A 19022-nucleotide genomic window follows, 5' to 3' on the forward strand; every position below is an offset into this window, starting at 1 on the left:
TTCCCAGGATTTCCCCCCCGTGCACGTCAGCGAGTCAATTTCCACTTCACTGCAGTTCACACCTTTTAATTCTGTGTACAGTGCTTTTAATTCTCTCGCCGCTATCCTTCCTGTCCACATTTACGATTTAGTGTATTTTAAATTTCATTTTTTGTTTTTGGTTTTTTCACTGTACTGTAGTTACCGTCACCAGCTTTAATTGAATGCCAGTGGATTACAAGACTGTCAACTGCTTATGAGCTAGTATGTGTAATGTTTAATAAAGAAAACAAATAAAGCATGTTTATTCATCTAATGAGCATAATGTTTCTGGATGGTTATTACCTTCAGCATGGCCCTGGCAGCACGGTATTATGTTAAATACCTCCACAGGAAGGTACGTACCTCCACTTACTCTGCGATCACCAATACTGATGGCAAACAATAGAATTCACCTGCTCCTTCCTTCTCCATTATTTAAGTTGATGCTTTAAACTGTTCAAAATCAAATGTCCGTTCACCATGAATCTACACTAGATTTTATTTCACCTCTATAGCAATAGGCATTGCTAAATAACAAAGATCAATTAACTGATCAAATTAGAAATTTCTAACCTATATGGTGTTTTTATCATCATAATACACACAGATCTTCAGGTTTTGAACAAGAGTTGTGTCCAATTCAACTTCTTACCAGGGACCTGATTATATATATAAAGTATACAGCCATTTCCCCCAGTTCACTGGGAGCTCCCTCCAACAGCCTGTGCCATTTTATTCACAAAGTCAGATTTAGACTGTCATGGAGGCCTTTAAGTTCTCTGAGTAGAACATGGCCTAACTAAATCTCCAAACCGAAACACTGCAGGTTTTTCCTGTGGTATAGTGATTATTGGTTCTTCACATTCGTCCAAGTGTTTTATTGTAGATATCCTTCACAAACATTTCAAGACACTTCACAAGATGTTTGAAATAATTTGAAGGGCTAAGCCATAAAAGCCTTGCCCTGGACAAGGCTTATAGATAAAGAAATATTAGTGCTGGTGCCCAAGTCAATCAGACACTATCTCCTTTGGAAATGATCTCAGAAAATGATCTCCTGTGGAAGCCTCCAATGAGGAAGTGAGCAGTTCCATGTAACTGACGTTTGATTGGTTAACACTTTGCTTTTAGTCATTGCTTTGATACTATTGTAGACATATGGCATAACATAACAATAAATGTTTTTTTCCCAGTTCATTAGTGACAGACTAAACAAATTCCGAAGACAAAGTCCTGTATGTCACAGCAGATGATTGATGTGCTACAGGAATGTCTTTTCCCCAGACCCTGTGAACAAGAAGATGGCAAAACATCGAAATATACATAATCAATGGAACATGTACATACAGGAGCTGGTAACATAGGACATATACGGCATAAATAATTTACCATTTAGAATTAACAAATCTGAATCATGAGAATAATGGTTCCACAAAGAGTTTTGTTTGCATCCATTGTTGTATATAGCTTGCTTACATGCAGTACAATATCTGATCCTCACATATGGCAATCTTCCTGATGATCCTGATGATCTGAACCTATAGGGCAGTTGTACACTGCATTTAAGGTCATCTTAATATACCATTATGAATGTTATCCAGCCAAACCTTTCCCACGACAATATTCTGCATACATCTACGAATGGTACAACACAAAGCACATTAATTAATACTAGTTCTTCAGTAATTAAACACAACTTGCAGAATTGTGTCAGTTGGTCCAGTGTGGCATTTCTGTCTGGAGTGTACAGTGGTAGTTTTAACCAATAGTGTGTATATGTGAGCTGGAACATCCAAAAGCTGGACCAGAATGCGTGGCTGAGTTGTGCGGCCATCCTGGTCTGATCCAGAGCAGCGATCTCCCCGCCCCTTCCTCTGCTCCTGTGCCTCTAAGGTCTAGCGCCCATTGGAGTGGCCGCGCCCCCTCTCACTTTCAATCTGCAGAGGAAAGAAGAGGAGTGGGTAAGGCACCATAAATCTCTTCAGCACTGGGTGTTATACTGTGTTTGATTTGTTACATTTGATTTGTGACATTGCTGCCACACAACCCTGCTGTTAGATTCTGCCATCTAGTGACTGTGATGTGTGGTAGTATTCTTGGCTTCTCGTCAGGCTGCACAAGTCAACTCGTGGTAGGGCTTGAATAGCGTTATGCTCACACTCTCTGGTCTGTGAGTGTTGTTAGCCCGGTTTGACACTGTCGCTCATTCAACGTGAATGAATACATTGCTGTTCTTTTGTGCTGGAAGTCCCGTCTGCTAAATGAATGTAATGCAATGTAATGTAATGTTTCAGCACCCGAGACTCACCGCCAGGGCAGACTTGACAGCCTGCAGCTGGAAGAAGACCCTCCCCCCCTCCTCCGGACACACCTCCTTCAGCTCCTCGCGTGTCATCCCGAGAAGCAGGGAGCCACTGAGCACGCCCAGACAGCGCACCGTACTGCAAACACGCATGCAGGGAGAGGGAACGGCACGGACAGGCACACAATCACAGAGTGAACCACACACAGACAGACACAGACTGTTGTACAGACATATAGACACTAATGAAGGGTATAACTTCTCATCCCGCTACAGAATGTCATGCTTGTCTCCTATGGTACAGTGCTGGCCAAAAGTATTGGCACCCCTGCAATTCTGTCAGATAATGCTCAATTTCTCCCAGAAAATGATTGCAATTACAAATGTTTTGGTAGTAATATCTTCATTTATTTTGCTTGCAATAAAAAAACACAAAAGAGAAAGAAAAAAAAGTCAAATCAAGTATCAATTTACACAAAACTCCAAAAATGGGCCGGACAAAAGTATTGGCACCCTTTGAAAAATCATGTGATGCTTCTCTAATTTGTGTAATTAACAGCACCTGTTACTTACCTGTGACACATAACAGGTGGTGGCAATCACTAAATCACACTTGCAGCCAGTTAAAATGGATTAAAGTTGACTCAACCTCTGTCCTGTGTCCTTGTGTGTACCACATTGAGTATGGAGAAAAGAAAGAAGACCAAAGAACTGTCTGAGGACTTGAGAAGCAAAATTGTGAGGAAGCATGGGCAATCTCAAGGCTACAAGTCCATCTCCAAAGACCTGAATGTTCCTGTGTCTACCGTGCGCAGTGTCATCAATAGGTTTAAAGCCCATGGCACTGTGGCTAACCTCCCTAGATGTGGACGGAAAAGAAAAATTGACGAGAGATTTCAACGAAAGATTGTGCGGATGGTGGATAAAGAACCTCGACTAACATCCAGACAAGTTCAAGCTGTCCTGCAGTCCGAGGGTACAACAGTGTCAACCCGTACTATCCGTCGGTGTCTGAATGAAAAGGGACTCTATGGTAGGATACCCAGGAAGACTCCACTTCTGACCCAGAGACATAAAAAAGCCAGGCTGGAGTTTGCTAAAACTTACCTGAGAAAGCCAAAAACATTTTGGAAGAATGTTCTCTGGTCAGATGAGACAAAAGTAGAGCTTTTTGGGAAAAGGCATCAACATAGAGTTTACAGGAAAAAAAACGAGGCCTTCAAAGAAAAGAACACGGTCCCCACAGTCAAACATGGCGGAGGTTCCCTGATGTTTTGGGGTTGCTTTGCTGCCTCTGGCACTGGACTGCTTGACCGTGTGCATGGCATTATGAAGTCTGAAGACTACCAACAAATTTTGCAGCGTAATGTAGGGCCCAGTGTGAGAAAGCTGGGTCTCCCTCAGAGGTCATGGGTCTTCCAGCAGGACAATGACCCAAAGCACACTTCAAAAAGCACTAGAAAATGGTTTGAGGGAAAGCACTGGAGACTTCTAAAGTGGCCAGCAATGAGTCCAGACCTGAATCCCATAGAACACTTGTGGAGAGATCTGAAAATGGCAGTTTGGAGAAGGCACCCTTCAAATCTCAGGGAGCTGGAGCAGTTTGCCAAAGAAGAATGGTCTAAAATTCCAGCAGAGCATTGTAAGAAACTCGGTTGTTTCGGTTGTTCGCAGTTATTTTGTCCAAAGGTTGTGCTACCAAGTATTAGGCTGAGGGTGCCAATACTTTTGTCCGGTCCATTTTTGGAGTTTTGTGTAAAATGATAATTGATTTAATTTTTTTTTCATTGTCTTTTGTGTTTTTTCATTGCAAGCAAAATAAATGAAGATATTACTACCAAAACATTTGTAATTGCAATCATTTTCTGGGAGAAATTGAGCATTATCTGACAGAATTGCAGGGGTGCCAATACTTTTGGCCAGCACTGTACATACATGATGTTGTATTTTTAAAGTAGCGCAAATCACGTGACATCACATACAGTATTTACAATACTGTTCTAAGTATAAGCTCACAACACATTCTTTGGTCGTAGTAATGGCTAACATCAATGACCGTAATTCATTCAGTATTCAGTATTGTGTATGCATTTTCAAAGATCTCTCCCTGTGTCTTACATTTTGGAGAACTCTTTGTACTCCAGCCAGGCCTTCACTTCACTAGGTTTGGACCTCTTGGTCAGGACCGGGACAGACTGCACCTCCTGACAGGAGGTGGAGATGTTAGTTATCCCAGAATGCACAGGTACAGACAAAACACACACTTACAGCTCCAAGTCAAAACTTAGATATCCCAGAATCACTTACAAATCATGGTAGACTTTTTTGCTCAAATTCAAGATGAGCAAGAAAGGTTCACCTAGAAGTGGAGCCTTATGACCACATGTGCTTCAGTAGAGTTAGCGCAATATGCTGCTCTATTGAATAAAGCGCCTATTTCAGGAAGACAGATGTCATTTGAGATGACGTAGTGGTAAAATGTTTTAATCCCGAAGAAATAACATTTCAACCATGTAGCTTTGCTTTATTTTCAGGGGATTTTTATCCATATTTGCATGGGTGCAGAACGTGACATGCATATTGAATTAAAATGTTAAAATGGTTACTTTCTATGTGTTTTTGTAAAGATGGTGATGTATTTTTAATACTCAGGGAATAAAATTCTTAGTCTCAAAATGCAGGGGCCCCCTGCTTCCATCGTGGGGCTCACCTGGGGCTCCTCCTCCTCCACCCTCCTGCCCTCCATGGGCTCCAGCACGTTGTTGGGCACATAGCCCTCCTCCTGCTGGTTGTTACGCACCTTCCACCACTGTTTGGACTGATCCAGGACCTGTGCACGCAAACAAATACAGCTTGTACCTGGTCCCGCTCCCAGATTTCCACATGTAATGGGTTTGACAGTCTCCCATGATTCCAAGTATCTCTGTCCTTGACATTTCACGTCACATTTTTTTTTGTCTAACAGACACTAGTTGTAGTTACTTCACCTTAGGTTCTTACTAACAGCTGGAGGGAGCATCCAGTGCATAAAAGATTTACAGCCTTCAAACCACCCAGTGTCTTCACTGGATACTGCGCACTGCAGACCATCATGTGAGAGACTTTGAGTTGTAAGAGATTGCTTAGTTATTACAGTTTGTTGTGATCACTGAGGATGCTGTGGCCACATCAAAAGGCTTGGAATTCATGAGCAAACTGGACATCCACTGAGTCATTTTGCCTAAAAAATGTTTGTCTTCTCTACAAGTTCCTCTGTTTTGCTTTAGTGAGTGGAACGGATAGCAACTCGAGAAGCATTTGGTCCTGGGTGAATGGGCCCTGATGGAGGCTGACCTGACACTGCGTCACTGACCCTATGGTGGCGCTGTGAGTGCCCTTCCAGCTCACCTGCACCACGTCGCCCTTCATGATGCTCAGCTCCCTGTGATTCCTGGCCGTGAAGTCGTACATCACCCGCATGTATTTGGGCGGAGGCTCGTTGACACTAAAGCGCACACATACACAGGCATACACAGACACACACACACACACACACACACATATTTAATCAATGTTCTGTAAGAGAGCAACATCCACAGACAGGCACTGAAGCCGTCATACAGCCAATTTTCATGCAGGACTCCAGGCTTCTTTGTAGAATTACAGTGTACTGTATTTAAGGTCTTTAAAAATATATAGTTATTTCCTCCTGTCCTGCCCCATCTGATGCATGCATTAATGACTGTGCTGCAGCTGTTTATCTGTAGCAGAAAGATAAAGATTTTTCTGGAGCATACCGTGGTTGTGGAGGGTTCCTCAGGCCAGAATTCTTAAAGAAAGAAAACAACCTTCATTGATTTTTGTTCATAAGGCAATTAATAAGCAATCACTTTTTTTGATCCACATTTCTGTAACAGTTAGGTCCTTGACTTCAATGTGCCCTGATGCTGACATAATGTTCTACTACAGGGGTGGCCAAACCTCTCCTGGAGAGTCACTTGCCCTGCATGTTATAGATCTCTCCCTGCTCCAACACAGCTGATTCAGTTTGTTATTCAGCAGCTTCAGGAGTTCATAACGCGTTGATCATTTGAATCAGCTGTGTTGGAGCAGAGAGAGATCTAAAACATGCAGGACAAGTGGCTCTCCAGGAGAGGTTTGGCCACTCCTGTTCTACTATAAATATTTCTCAAGAGTATAAGGATTATGAGCCTCACTATTAAACCAAAGGCGTGACACGTAGCAAGGCTGATGAACACTTAATGGAAGGTCCATTATAAAAGGGGAAACCCAACACATACACAATACCACTCACTGTCATGACTGTTTCAGTTTTCACTTGCAGTGCTTGTACACTTTCCTTTTAAGATAGCATTTTATTATAATAATGATTTTTAGCCTTAGATCTTCACCATGTATCCCAGAGTACTTACCTGTGCAGGATGGAATCTCTGTGGTTCTCTTTGTGGTTCTCTCTGAGGTTCTCTCTGTTTAAGCTGGGGCTGTGGTTCTCTTTTAGGGGGTGACTTCTGAACCTTACTTTTGGGGACTGGGCTTTTTTTAGGTGGAGCCTTGACCACCATAGGGGGTTCCCAGCCATCGCTGAACTCTGGGACATAGGGTGGAACTTCTTCATCATCGGGCCATTTGGACCTAAGAGCACACATCACATATTTGTTCTGAACTCATCTGTGTGAGAACTCACATAAAATGTACTCATTTGCTCAGGTTTCATTCCATTCCTGTCCTAAAGTATCAAGACTGTGAAAATGACCGTAGATTAATATCAAGCTTGACATTAGAGTTAGGGGAAAACAATCAGCAGATCTGACCAAGCGTTTATGACATAAAGACAATGTGGGGGAGTTTTCATTCATCCGGGCCATCATTCTTCTCTGTTTCATTCATTTGCTGTGAATGGCTGTCTCCTTTACATCGAGGAAATTCAAGATGAGAATGTTCTTATAAGACACGACATTGTTAACTTGTGGCCAGCCAAGCATGCCAGCACTGGGCACAGCAGTTCTGCATCTCCCTATCCCAGGCAGGAGAGCCCTGGGCGGGACGTCTTACTCGGGAATGTTCCAGGCGTCCCCCAGGGACTGCCAGAGCTGGTCCTCCTCCTGGCTGGCCTCCTCACTTAGCAGTCTGATGCACTGTTCTGTCAGCAGAGGGGAGACTATGGAGGGAGGCAGGTCAGGGGAACAATGAGGCACCAACTAGGAGAAGGAGAGGGAGAGATGAAAGGGAATGGTGAGGCCTGAGTATTTTTAGTATTGTCCACTCCTGGTCCTGGAGATCCGCAGCCCTGCCCACCAGCTGCTGATTAACATCTGAAACAAGAAGCAACTCAGGTCCTCATCCAACCAAAGACTCCAGATGAGTCTTTAAGGCTTGAGTTTGAAGAAAGACCAGAAGCCAATGATTCCTCAGAGGAAACGTTATATTCCCAATTCATCAACCACCTTCGAGCGCACGAGCAACTTATTCAGGCACTGGGTGTTCCAGTCCTGGAGAGCTACAGGTAATCTACAGGTAATTGTGGTTTCAGTTCTGTCTCCCCTTTTGCTTACATGAGGTCATTATTTTGGTAAATGGTGACCTCATCAGGTGTTCCGGTGTAAAAATGTCGCTAATTGAAAGGTCATCACCTACTGGACCTCCAGGACGGGACTTGCCATCCCTTGATCTGATTGGTGTCTCAACAGCAAGACTAGTCATGTATGGCTCTTGGAGGCCACACAGGTGTCTGGTGTTGAATTCTACTCGTCTTGATTATTTAGCTGGAGTGATTTACTGGACTGACTTTGAATTACCTGTTATTCCTGGACTCAATCACCTGTTGGCTAAAAGTTATCTCCATCAGAGCCGAAGAAGTGCTTGACCAAAGTTAAATTTCCTTGTTCTGCAGTGATGTTATACCTTTGTCAATTTGGTGTGTTTGAAAATCTGACACCGAACAGACCACTGTATGAAGACCTGGATCAGAAATTTAAGACCTGGAATATATCACCAGTCAAAACTGAAGAGTATCAAACAAAAAAGAGAATACACGCAAGAGAGCTGAATAAAATAAGCACTTACGAACTCTAGCGAGGAGAAGAAGCAATGGATGAACTCAGGAGCATTGGGATTACTGATGACACCATTCAGTTCCCCCTATCACAGTAAAGAAGTTTTACATTACAGATCATAGTTAATATCAACCATCTCAAGACAATAGCACTTCTGTGCTGCAAACTCATCATCAGCATCAATTTACCAGCAGCAGCAAGTTGTATCATTTCCTATCAAATAAAAAGCTGAATGTTCCTCAAAAAAGCTGAAAAACCTCAGATATGAGACCCAGAATCTATTTTTCCACATTAATCTCCGTCTTTTCATTGAATAATTTGTCTCAATTTTATATGCCTTTCATACCTCCATTGATGTATTGTACGGACACTATCTTTGAGTTCCTTTGTGGTAGTTTTACATGCAGAATATACAAATTACAGTGTGATATACGGTAACACTGATGTGATTTTTATCATTCACATCACAACTTTACATGGACCCATGTTATGCTCCACATTTGAGCAGGGCGAAGCACCAGCATTTACATTCAGTATGCTCTGAAATTTTGAGTACATTTCTGTAATCTTACAATACTGGAAGGATACCTCTTTAGTGATTCAGGTAAGTATTGCGTCTGCATCTGTGATTGAGACAAAGCTCACCAACAAAATTCCTCAGATCAGAGTTTAAGGATAAGAGGTGCAGCCAATGCCCACTGAAGGTCTTTCATATACCTTCCACACCTGTCCACGCAGTGTGTATACCAGTGAAACGTACCAAGAGGTTGAATCCATACTTGATTTTTTGCAGACAGGATGCAAATTCCTCAGGAGGAGGCATACCTTCAATGTCTTAAAAAGAAAGAGACACGGGTATTACATTCATCAAAAGTATCTGTCACAAATGAAAGTAGCATATACACAACCGTGCAACAACAACAGTGAACAACAGTGAACAGTGAACAGATACATAGATCCTAGTGAGCTGTTACAACCAGTAGCAGGACCCACTTACAGCATCCTTTTCAATACTGAGGCCCTGTCAGTACCAGTGAGAGAACCCCACAGGAAAACTGGTGTTGGTTAACCAATAGGGTACCTTCTCTCTGGACCTAAAATGTTGTGGAAGGTGATGTTTTTGATGTAACAGAGTCAAACTGAGGTCCTGACTCACTGAGGGCTCCAAAGATTCCCCAGCTAACAGACTTTTTTAGACTGACCACCCAATCATCCCCAGAAATGGACAGCCAATGTGAACCCTCGTCTTGTCTCCTGCCCACCGTAAATGTGGTGGGTCCATGAAACCGGATCCCAGTTCACCTCTTCAGTTGAATAAAGGTTGAAAGAGCAATTGTCACCTTTCTTCTTTTTGCTTTTCTTCAACATCATCATTTTCTTCTTCTTCTTCTTGTCTTCTTTAGGCGCTACCTCTGACACCCTGCCCATAAAGAGCTCCACGTCACTCAGAATGTGGTTCAAGATGTCCTGCAAAATGACAAACAAAATGATACATAAGAACTAAAAAGTGTATGAAGATATATGAAGAAACCGGTCACCCATCCCACAGTGCTGCTCTGACGGTACTGTTATGGAACATAACATGAATGAACTCCCATTTTAACACTGTTTTTTGTGCCCTGAATCTGCATGTGCAACCTGCATAGCCACTATACTGTATATGGATAACTTCATAGTTGTAACTGAGCCTAGTCTGGAGACAAACATTTTAAAATAATTCAACATGGAGTCAAAGCAGAAACAAGAAAAGCATTTTGGGTTGCTGTTAAGGTAACAGCCTGGTGATGTAGTGGACAGTTTTGGTAGGTGAGTAGCTGCAATTAGGCTGGGCTGTGACCAACAGGGAGACACTCACCACCTTCCTGTCGGTCTCGGTGTACTCGCGCGGTGGCGGTGGCTCCTCCTCCTCCTCCTCTTCCTCCTCCTGGGCTTCAGGTTCAGGTTCGGGATGGGGTTCAGGATCCTCCCTAGGGGGTGGGAGGCTGCCATTCACCTCTGGGACACACACAGGGGAACAATCACTTGTCTCAATCACTCGTCTGTACCATCACCTGGTCGGGGGGGATTGATGTTTCTTGCTTACATTTCCACATATCTCTATATTCTTTATATACTTATATTTTCATGCTGCTATCGCCTAGCTGGTATTCAAACCCACACCTCTGCTTATTATGGACTCCTGCCCAGATCTAATAGCGCTCTGTTTCACTGCCAACACACACTGTAGTGACTGATGCAAACTGAGCAAAAGTAAACAATGTAAGGTTATGCAGCATGGCGAGCATGTGCACATTTTTTACGTCAGTATGTATGTCTGCTTTATCATTAGTCAGCTAGTCAGTACTCAGATGAACATGAGCAGTTCTGCATTCTAGAATGACACATAAAAAGATATAATTAATTATATAAAAGATAAAATTGGCATAACATTTACCAATTGTCAGTTTATGCCAAAGGAGACATTCTGTACCTGTAAGGCTGCTAGCATCCCAGTTTCTGAAAACCATAATGTACTGTACATCATGCTGCACATACTAAACTAACCCATATTGACATATCTAGAGAAAGCAAGTATCAGCTAACAGAATTATCATAAACCAGACAGGATCAATGTCTTCTTGCCATACCTAACCATTTTTTCGACAAGTAGAATATTAGCATTTTCCACTGCTCAACCTGCTACTGAAGCATTTAGACCTGCCATTAAACACAGTTCCCTTGCCATTGGCTCACCATAATCTGGGTCGGTCCACTGTGACGGGGGTTGACCTGGAGGAGTCCATCTGCCCATGGGGTCTGGTCCAGAGTTCTGTAAACTTCCTGTTATGCTAATTATGTTGTCCAGATTGCCACTGTGGTAGAGGGAAGAAGATCCAAAGATCCTCTGATTATTCATCGAGTGATATTGTTGCCATCACTGCAGAGCATTTAACCGGGAATAAAATCAGGGTGAGGTTCCATGTGTAAAGATTACGTGTCCTCACCCATAGTTTGAACTCGTCCAAGTCACAAGTCCAGACGCAACCTTAATAATGCTCCTGTTACAGTAGGTTGCCCAACAACCGAAACCCTCAAAGTTCACACGGTTTAATCATTAACCAGACAAGAAACACCTGTATCTGAAGCTACAGAGCTTCACCTCCACCTGATGTGCTGAGCACACCTGTGTACCGGAAGAACTATAAGTGTGTAGCCATTCATGGAATTCCTTGGGTCTCTTCTGCGTTGGTCTCCCTGATGTTTCACTGATGTCTCTTTTTCGGGACACCACTTGATATGCCTCTGGTTTATCTTACTGTGGCAGCTTTGCCAACAGTGTGCTGGACTCTCCTTTGTGGCACTTTTATCGAACATTGTGGCAGACTCTCCTCTCTACGACCGTTGCCCGATAATGCACTAGGCCCAACTGTGTTGGCTTTTAAGGGAAACTGTCTGCTACTTGCTGTTCACTTCACTTCTCAGTGTAACTGTACCTGTTGTCATGCCTATCCCTGGTGTCAGCTCCCCTGAGTCGAATAGCTCTCTCGAGGTCGATTTTGATGTGTTCTGCCTGCAAAATAGTGATAGAGAGAATGATAGGACATGGCATCACCCCCCCTAGTTTAATCAAAATTCCAAAATAATACCCTCCAGTTTTGTACTGATCTGTTTACAGCATGATTACCTGAGAGCTAACCTTGGAATATGTCAGTGCTGTATGTATATTTAAACCTGCCAGAGTTAGACCTTGGAGTCTAATAAAGGGATCCTAACCCTAACTCTGCCCTGTCTATTGCTGTAAGGATAGTGAATGGGAGTGGACTGGAGATTCGCAGGGTTATAAACACTAAAGCTCCCTCACCCTGACGTCCTCACACTGGAATAGGAAGATGCTGGTCTTCCGCTTGGCGCGATCCCGCACTGTGATTGTCAGCATGGAGTTGTAGATGCAGGTGTCCAGCACTGCCTTCGTCTCAACAATACTTTCCAGACCCAGGGACTCAAGCTCCTCCTAAATAGGAGAAAGAGGGGAGGGGGAGGAGGAGGAGAGAGAAAAACAGGAAAGGAAGGCAGAGACAACAAAGAGACTCAGGGAATATTTGTAACTGAAGAATACAGACACTCACTTACAAAGCATTTTGAAAACATAACTCTGGCTCTACTTTTAATTACATTCTCATTCATTAAAACAAAGTGCACATGTACAACCATGCACCTGGATGCAAACACAGATACTATATCATGGAAACTGGAAGCTGGAACATCAATAGACACTGTGGTCTACATCACATGTGACTTTGGCGTTGTTCCTCAGTCTGATGCAGGCTAAAAACATTGCATTATAAATATAATTCTTTTTAAGAAAGACCTGATATGTATGATATGTATTCTCAATTCTCAATTGGTCCAGAAGTCTGTTGTTTTAATCTCCAGCATTTTCAATGGCCTGGATTAGGTCATTTATAAATGGTAATGGTGATGTATGACAACATCAAGAATAATAATAATGATCATCATCATCATCATCATTGTTATAACTACAATCAATTTAACCATATTATCCATTACAGTGTTCACAGCCACAATCATAATCATTGTACGAGAGATTTAGTACAATTAACATGATGAATCTGGTGTAATGGACCTGCTACCAGCCTCACTGTGGCCCTCAGCCTCACCTTGGTCTCAATGTCAGTCAGCTGTAGACAGCCATCCCGCACTTCCAGAATCATGTCCTGTCCCCACACCTTGCCCTTGGCATCCAGCACCTTGAGCTGTTCTATGCAGTCATCCAGGTCCCGGATGTCTCTGCCGTCCACCTCACATGTGAAGAGGTGCTGGGGGGGGATGGTTGGGGGTGGGGGTTGAGTGGGGAGTGGGGATTAAGACAGATTAGGCATACCAACAAATGATAATTGACATGCTTCCAGAGCTAGTAACCCCATAAGGAATCACACTGACTACACTGACTGAGACTGACTTTTGCTGTTCCAGGAGGGTGGGAGGCAGAGGGGGGGGTGGGGGGGGTGATGGGGTCAAAATTTGCTCCTTGGCAGAGTGCAGGAAACAGCAACTATATCACAGGGTGTATGGGTCTGGAATTATATTCTTCATAACCAGCGAATCTATGTGATTTACACAGTCTTTAACATGGTTTGTCGGTCATGATAATATTACCCCATTTAACCAAGGGAAGTAAAGCACATTTCTGTCTTCCATTTAAGACAAATATTCCAGTAGAGTAGTTAAAAGCTTACAGAAGCTGGATGATACCAGTCAGCAGGGAACTGTAGCCTTACCTCCACTCTGTACTGGAAATTCCCTGGTTGTTTGATTATGGAGTCCGCATATTCCTTTCTCCGCACTAAATGGCAAAATGACACCCACATGCGTTATAATAATAGTCTAATGCTCAAAAACAACTACATGGAATGCTTAAATGCACAGAACAAAGTAACTCATGTCAGATGTGTTTTTGCATGCATTCAGCAATAAAAATGTTTTCAGACTCAGAATTTTATGTCAAAATTTCATTCCAATCAAATAACACAAATGAATATTCTGCTAAAAAGTATTCATCAGCCCATCAGTGAGAACCTTTCAAAATATACTCTGCAACTGAATGACAGACAGGTAGACAGGTAGAAACGGTTTGTACTGGCTGTGGTCAGGTTGAGTCCTGTTCTCACAGAATGGGTATAGAGCTTAGCTTAAGGCTAGCCATCACTTGACATTACATGGCCTGATAAGGAGCAATAGAAGGAAGGAAGCAAACAACTACACAGAACAAAATACATATTGGTCAGTGCTCACTGTAAGTGACCTGTTTAGAGTCAGTCCTCAATTGTGTCAATATTCACTGTTAAGCCTGGCTGGACCTGGAAATGCTCAGTCCAATTGGTATATGTACATTGGTATATGTCCTGCTCAGTGTCAGTGTTCACTTGCTTACAGTTGGTTCTCACTGTATGTAACCTGGATGGGCTCACTACTCACTGTACTGTGTGTGACCAACATAAGCTCATTTACTCACAGTATATGGACTTTCCACTAGGTCTGGATAAACTGGACCTTAGCGAGGATGGCTCGTCCAGCGAAAAGCCACTGAAATACACAGACACACAGAAAATGGGAATTACTGGGACTTGCGATATTGATACAAGATTGATACTGCTATTGCACATTGACTGAACACACTATAGCTCCCATTACATTGTGTTACATCCCTGTATGTGTTTTGCCTGTGCTTTGCCTTGTTCTGTTCTTTATGCTCCCTGTTACGTTTCAGGACGTCCCGTGGGCGTATGGCGCCGAATTGCTTGCCAAACCAACCAATGCCGGCTGTAAGCGGGTCAGTTAACAACAAGGCATTGCTCCCGGAAAGCAAGCCTTTGCGTCTCAGGCCGTCAACTCAGATGCTCATTTTGAGAGCGCGGCTTTGATGACAACAGCAGTGAGGCGAACCGTCGCTCCAATGCAGTGTGGCTTCCCCAACAACGTGGAACTACGCCATTTTTATAGAGCGGAACTTCCAATCGCACGTCTGCAGGAGGAGCAAGCAATTAGGCGCCATACGCCCACATAACACATTATTACTCATTTTGTAAAAGCACATCACCCTGAGTGCCCTCAGCTACATTGAACCAGAGTGAATACACAATCAGTATGATTCTACTCTATGCATGTCTGAATATACCCTTATGTAAAAGTACTATATAGCAAAATTAAATTAAAAACATTAGACAAGATATTGTCAAAACATTTTGCGAATTTTGCGAATTATCTTTCCACAATGGAAGCATGAAAATATACACACGAGTGTGCAGAGGTGGACACTGCAAAGTAAAAGTCCTGCCACATATTTGTTCCACCCATGCACTACACCAGCTGAATTTAATTAGCAGAACTCCTCAGCCAGGTAGAGAAGCTAATTAGTTAAAAAACCTTGTTTAGTGAATGGCTAGAACAAATACATGGTAGGACTTTTACTTTCTGAAGCACCTCTGCGAATGTGTCAAAGGCGATATACATGGTGTGTTTGGGCATTTCAATGATGTTTTCTATTCTTTTGATTTTATTTAAACATCCCGCTTTTTATGAGGGTCCTCACATCTTTCACATCTAGGACTTAGTGTGTTATCTCAGGAATTCAGTTTTACACAACTATCAGTTATCAACAATTAATTTAGGTAAAGATTAACCGAGCTAAACACGCTTCAGATGAAATGCTGAAGGTCATAAACTCCAGCCTCATTCATGACTAATAATAATAGCAACTGTTCCAACAGACTTACCTGGACTGGATAGAACCTCCATCATCACTGAGGTCATAGGGGTAGGCACCGTTGATCTTGTACATCCTGGAACTTTGGTGGTCCAGACCTGCAAAGGTGCATTAAGGTGAGTCAGTTCATCATCAAACTGCAATGTAAGGCAATCAGCATCACAACACTCAACAAATGTGCTATTGTGCCACACTGAAAGAATCAGAATGGCATTTCCTGTATGACCCCAGAGAGTTTCACCTCAACATAGACTCCATGTGCCCACAGAGAGGCATTTTCCCACTTTCTTCACCATCTATCTTTCACTTTTTTCTGTATTTGCTCACCTATGTTATTATTGTTACTATTTTTATTTTTATTCATGATGATGTTGTTGTTGTTCTGCTTTGGGATAGAAATGCAGAGTTCAAGAGTTGTTCTACAAGCCATTCAATGAAATGGTCATTGCTGTGTGTGGACAGGAAACTAAAATTACACTATTTTTAGACTTGCATTTAGCATGCTTTCATTTTAGTCCTGTTTATTATGGAGGAATCAGTTTTAATTAGCTTTAATGTTAGTGGTAACACAGTGACACACATACAAATTAACACGAACTTTCAGAGACATCAGTATTTTACTTCATATTTCATATACGTACTTCTGACATGTGCACACAGCTTGCAACACAATGTATTTATAATATTCTGAGTGCCAGTCAAACATTCAAAGAAATGGCATGACAGGAATTCAGGCTCTCATACTATTTACTAAGAATGAACAAGCTTTTCAAAATCAGCCTTGGGTGCAGTTCAATTTCAACAAGATAAAAATATTTATTTTATGAGATTACAAGTCAGAAATATAATGCAATCCACAATGAAAAAAATTACAAAGCAGATCCAAAAATATTTTCAGCATGCAAAGGTTGTGTTCCACATCTCTGAAATGTTCAGCTTTGAAAACAACTACCACTACTTCTACAAATCCATAATAATAATAATAATAATAATAATTGGAAAATTTTACCAATAGGTTTCCAAGCCATATCAACATCCAAGAAGTACAGAAGATAACCCTCCTAGGAACAGCATACATTTTGCAAAGTACATTTAAGACAATCTATCCTATAACACCCAAGGACCATTGTTTGGACCCGGTTCTATAGACATATTACAAGATGCAAGAAGGATAATAATAATAATAATAATAATCGTTGTTGTTGTTATTATTATTGTGACTGTTGTAATAATGATGATGACTATCATTGTTACTATCATCAGCATAATTGTTTATTGATGTTGTCTTGAATCATTATTTTCTTTTGCTATCCATTTTGCTTCCTGCTCCAGGAAGAAGTCAGCTAAAAGCAGGCGGGCAGAGACCTTTACTCGTTACACTTCAGTCGTTTGCAGGTTAATGATTCATTTAGTTTTACATGTCCTGGTGTGTCATATAAATATTACAGTAGACATCTTAGGTAAGCATTATACAAAGATTTTGCATGAAGTTAAGAAATAAGTTTGGACTCTCACTCTGCTCCCCTTGTTCCTGTCTTATACAAGCTATTGAGGTTTATCCAAAAACCAGGGCCCCCAGGGTTGGTCTTTGATTGGCTGTGAGCAAACAAGCAATTGCTGGATCATATTTTAATCCCGACGACCCGATTCCCTGGTTTAGTGCTACGCATATGATGAAGTTCTGCAGGTAACAGTGGCATTAAAATGGACCAAAATAGCCAAGCTTTGACACAAGCACTGTTGACTGAGGAAAGTCTCTAGAAAATGTAAATATTTCTTTTCAGACATTATGCTTTATATACTTTGTAATACCTGGGCATTACAAGACCTTATCCAGGGTGTGTCATTTCAGTTGCTGATATAATACAGTAGTATGAGACCTGGGCAGCATGAATGATTTACTTTTGACAAAATGCATAATATCAGTATACATACACCCATTATACATAGATCCAGGGAGGTGTAGTACATCTTAAAGAGGTGTAGTACATCTTAAAGCATTAAAATATTTTCAAAATATCACTTTAAACCTATCATATATTCCCAATCTTAATCAAATAAATTCAATATTTACATTTTGTACCCTTCCAGGTCAGACCACAACAATGAACATAATAACAATGAACAATAACATTGTACTTTCTAAAGTACAGACTATTCAAAATTGTGAGACTTAATGACAATCATACAACCAAACTTTACAAGCTGGAAATGATATAATTTAAACAAAAATTTTTCAGTTTGGTCATGGAATGTACACATCAGTAACTAATTCCCAGGTTACCTTGATCACCACCTGGCAACATGCCACATATGATTACAGTCTCCATAGCTTTTATTTTTTACTGAGATGCAAAAAATAGTTTTATGGGACCATTTCAATTAAGCTGTTTTTAACCAATTTATAGTAAATATGAAATATAAACAGCAAGGGGTCTATTGTAGGTTGTCTGAAAATATGTGCCAGTGATTTCAAACAATATTGTTTCCATTTACACATGTAAGATTACGCACCTTGTAATTTTAGTCTAGTATTTACTACTGTTACTAACGTTCTCCACAAATACACACGCAGGTAATAATTGACACATCTTATATTGTATGCAGCATATTTCAACTTATATATTTTATGCACTATTATATCCTATTTTGTATTCAGTATATTTTGACATATACGCAGCAGTACTTTTATGTAAGAGCACAGCAGCATGGCCCACGGCATATTTTATTAAAGACACAGACACAGGCCAGGAAATCCAAACTCAAGATTTATATACTCTAAAGCAGAGAGATGAGCGATATCCAACAGGTAAAAAAGAGATTATACTTAACATGAACTGCTGTACTCAGTGACACAGCATTAACTTCTACACATCTAGAGTTCGGTCTTTTGACGAACTCCTCAGTCTCCAGATCCCCTGTGACTTCCTAGGAGCAAGACAGTGATCAGCTACTGACAACCAGATTACAAAAGCGTAATAGTACATACTGTACCTCAAGCACATCCACCAACTGGTCACTTCTGTCAGGAGTAAAATATGGTCATGGTTGTCGAGCTTGATCCCATTCAACTATTCAAAGTGTCAAAGTGGTCCATTACGACAAAACCTTTATCCTTCGCTCATTCAGACATTACCTGTCAGTGGTCTCCCCGTTTTTAAACCTCAGTTCAGCTCTGGGGCCTGGTCCCTAAATCCTGTTTATGGTCCAGGCATCTCTCACTCGTGTAATGGAGAGCAAACATCCCAAGACTTCCTGCTCATAGCAGCCAGGGGATAAAGTCCACAGACACAATGATCGAGAGGCTGGAGGCCAGCCCCTTCAAGAAGTTCCTTTTGTGGGCTACATGTTGTGCTTTAACCCCATCCCAGGATATTCCATG

General features: G+C 41.7%; 1 protein-coding gene across 1 annotated transcript; it reads right to left on the minus strand.

The window, feature by feature from the left end:
• Positions 1-1886: 1886 nt before the first annotated feature.
• eps8l3a (EPS8-like 3a) lies at positions 1887-15715 on the minus strand. The gene is made up of 17 exons (XM_036530742.1): positions 15651-15715; positions 14390-14460; positions 13656-13720; positions 13035-13193; positions 12218-12367; positions 11850-11926; positions 10232-10343; positions 9717-9843; positions 9137-9210; positions 8387-8461; positions 7376-7521; positions 6830-6955; positions 5711-5807; positions 5034-5153; positions 4442-4527; positions 2330-2462; positions 1887-1958 (listed from the first exon to the last, which is right to left on the minus strand). The coding sequence occupies exons 1-17, from the start codon at positions 15713-15715 to the stop codon at positions 1917-1919; spliced, it is 1725 nt and encodes a 574-aa protein (XP_036386635.1). The 3' UTR covers positions 1887-1916.
• Between the last annotated feature and the right edge of the window lie 3307 nt (positions 15716-19022).

Source organism: Megalops cyprinoides, chromosome 6 (assembly GCF_013368585.1).
Source record: "Megalops cyprinoides isolate fMegCyp1 chromosome 6, fMegCyp1.pri, whole genome shotgun sequence".
NCBI classification, from domain to species: domain Eukaryota; kingdom Metazoa; phylum Chordata; class Actinopteri; order Elopiformes; family Megalopidae; genus Megalops; species Megalops cyprinoides.

Excerpts from the sequence above, each read along its gene's own strand:
- eps8l3a (XM_036530742.1), bottom strand. The coding sequence starts at position 15,715 with ATGTACAAGATCAACGGTGCCTACCCCTATGACCTCAGTGATGATGGA. Across the intron at positions 13,721-14,389 it reads TAGTGGAAAGTCCATATACT|TGCGGAGAAAGGAATATGCG; the intron begins GTGAGTAAATGA and ends TTTGCCATTTAG. Across the intron at positions 8,462-9,136 it reads AGTATGGATTCAACCTCTTG|GGGGAACTGAATGGTGTCAT; the intron begins GTACGTTTCACT and ends TTACTGTGATAG.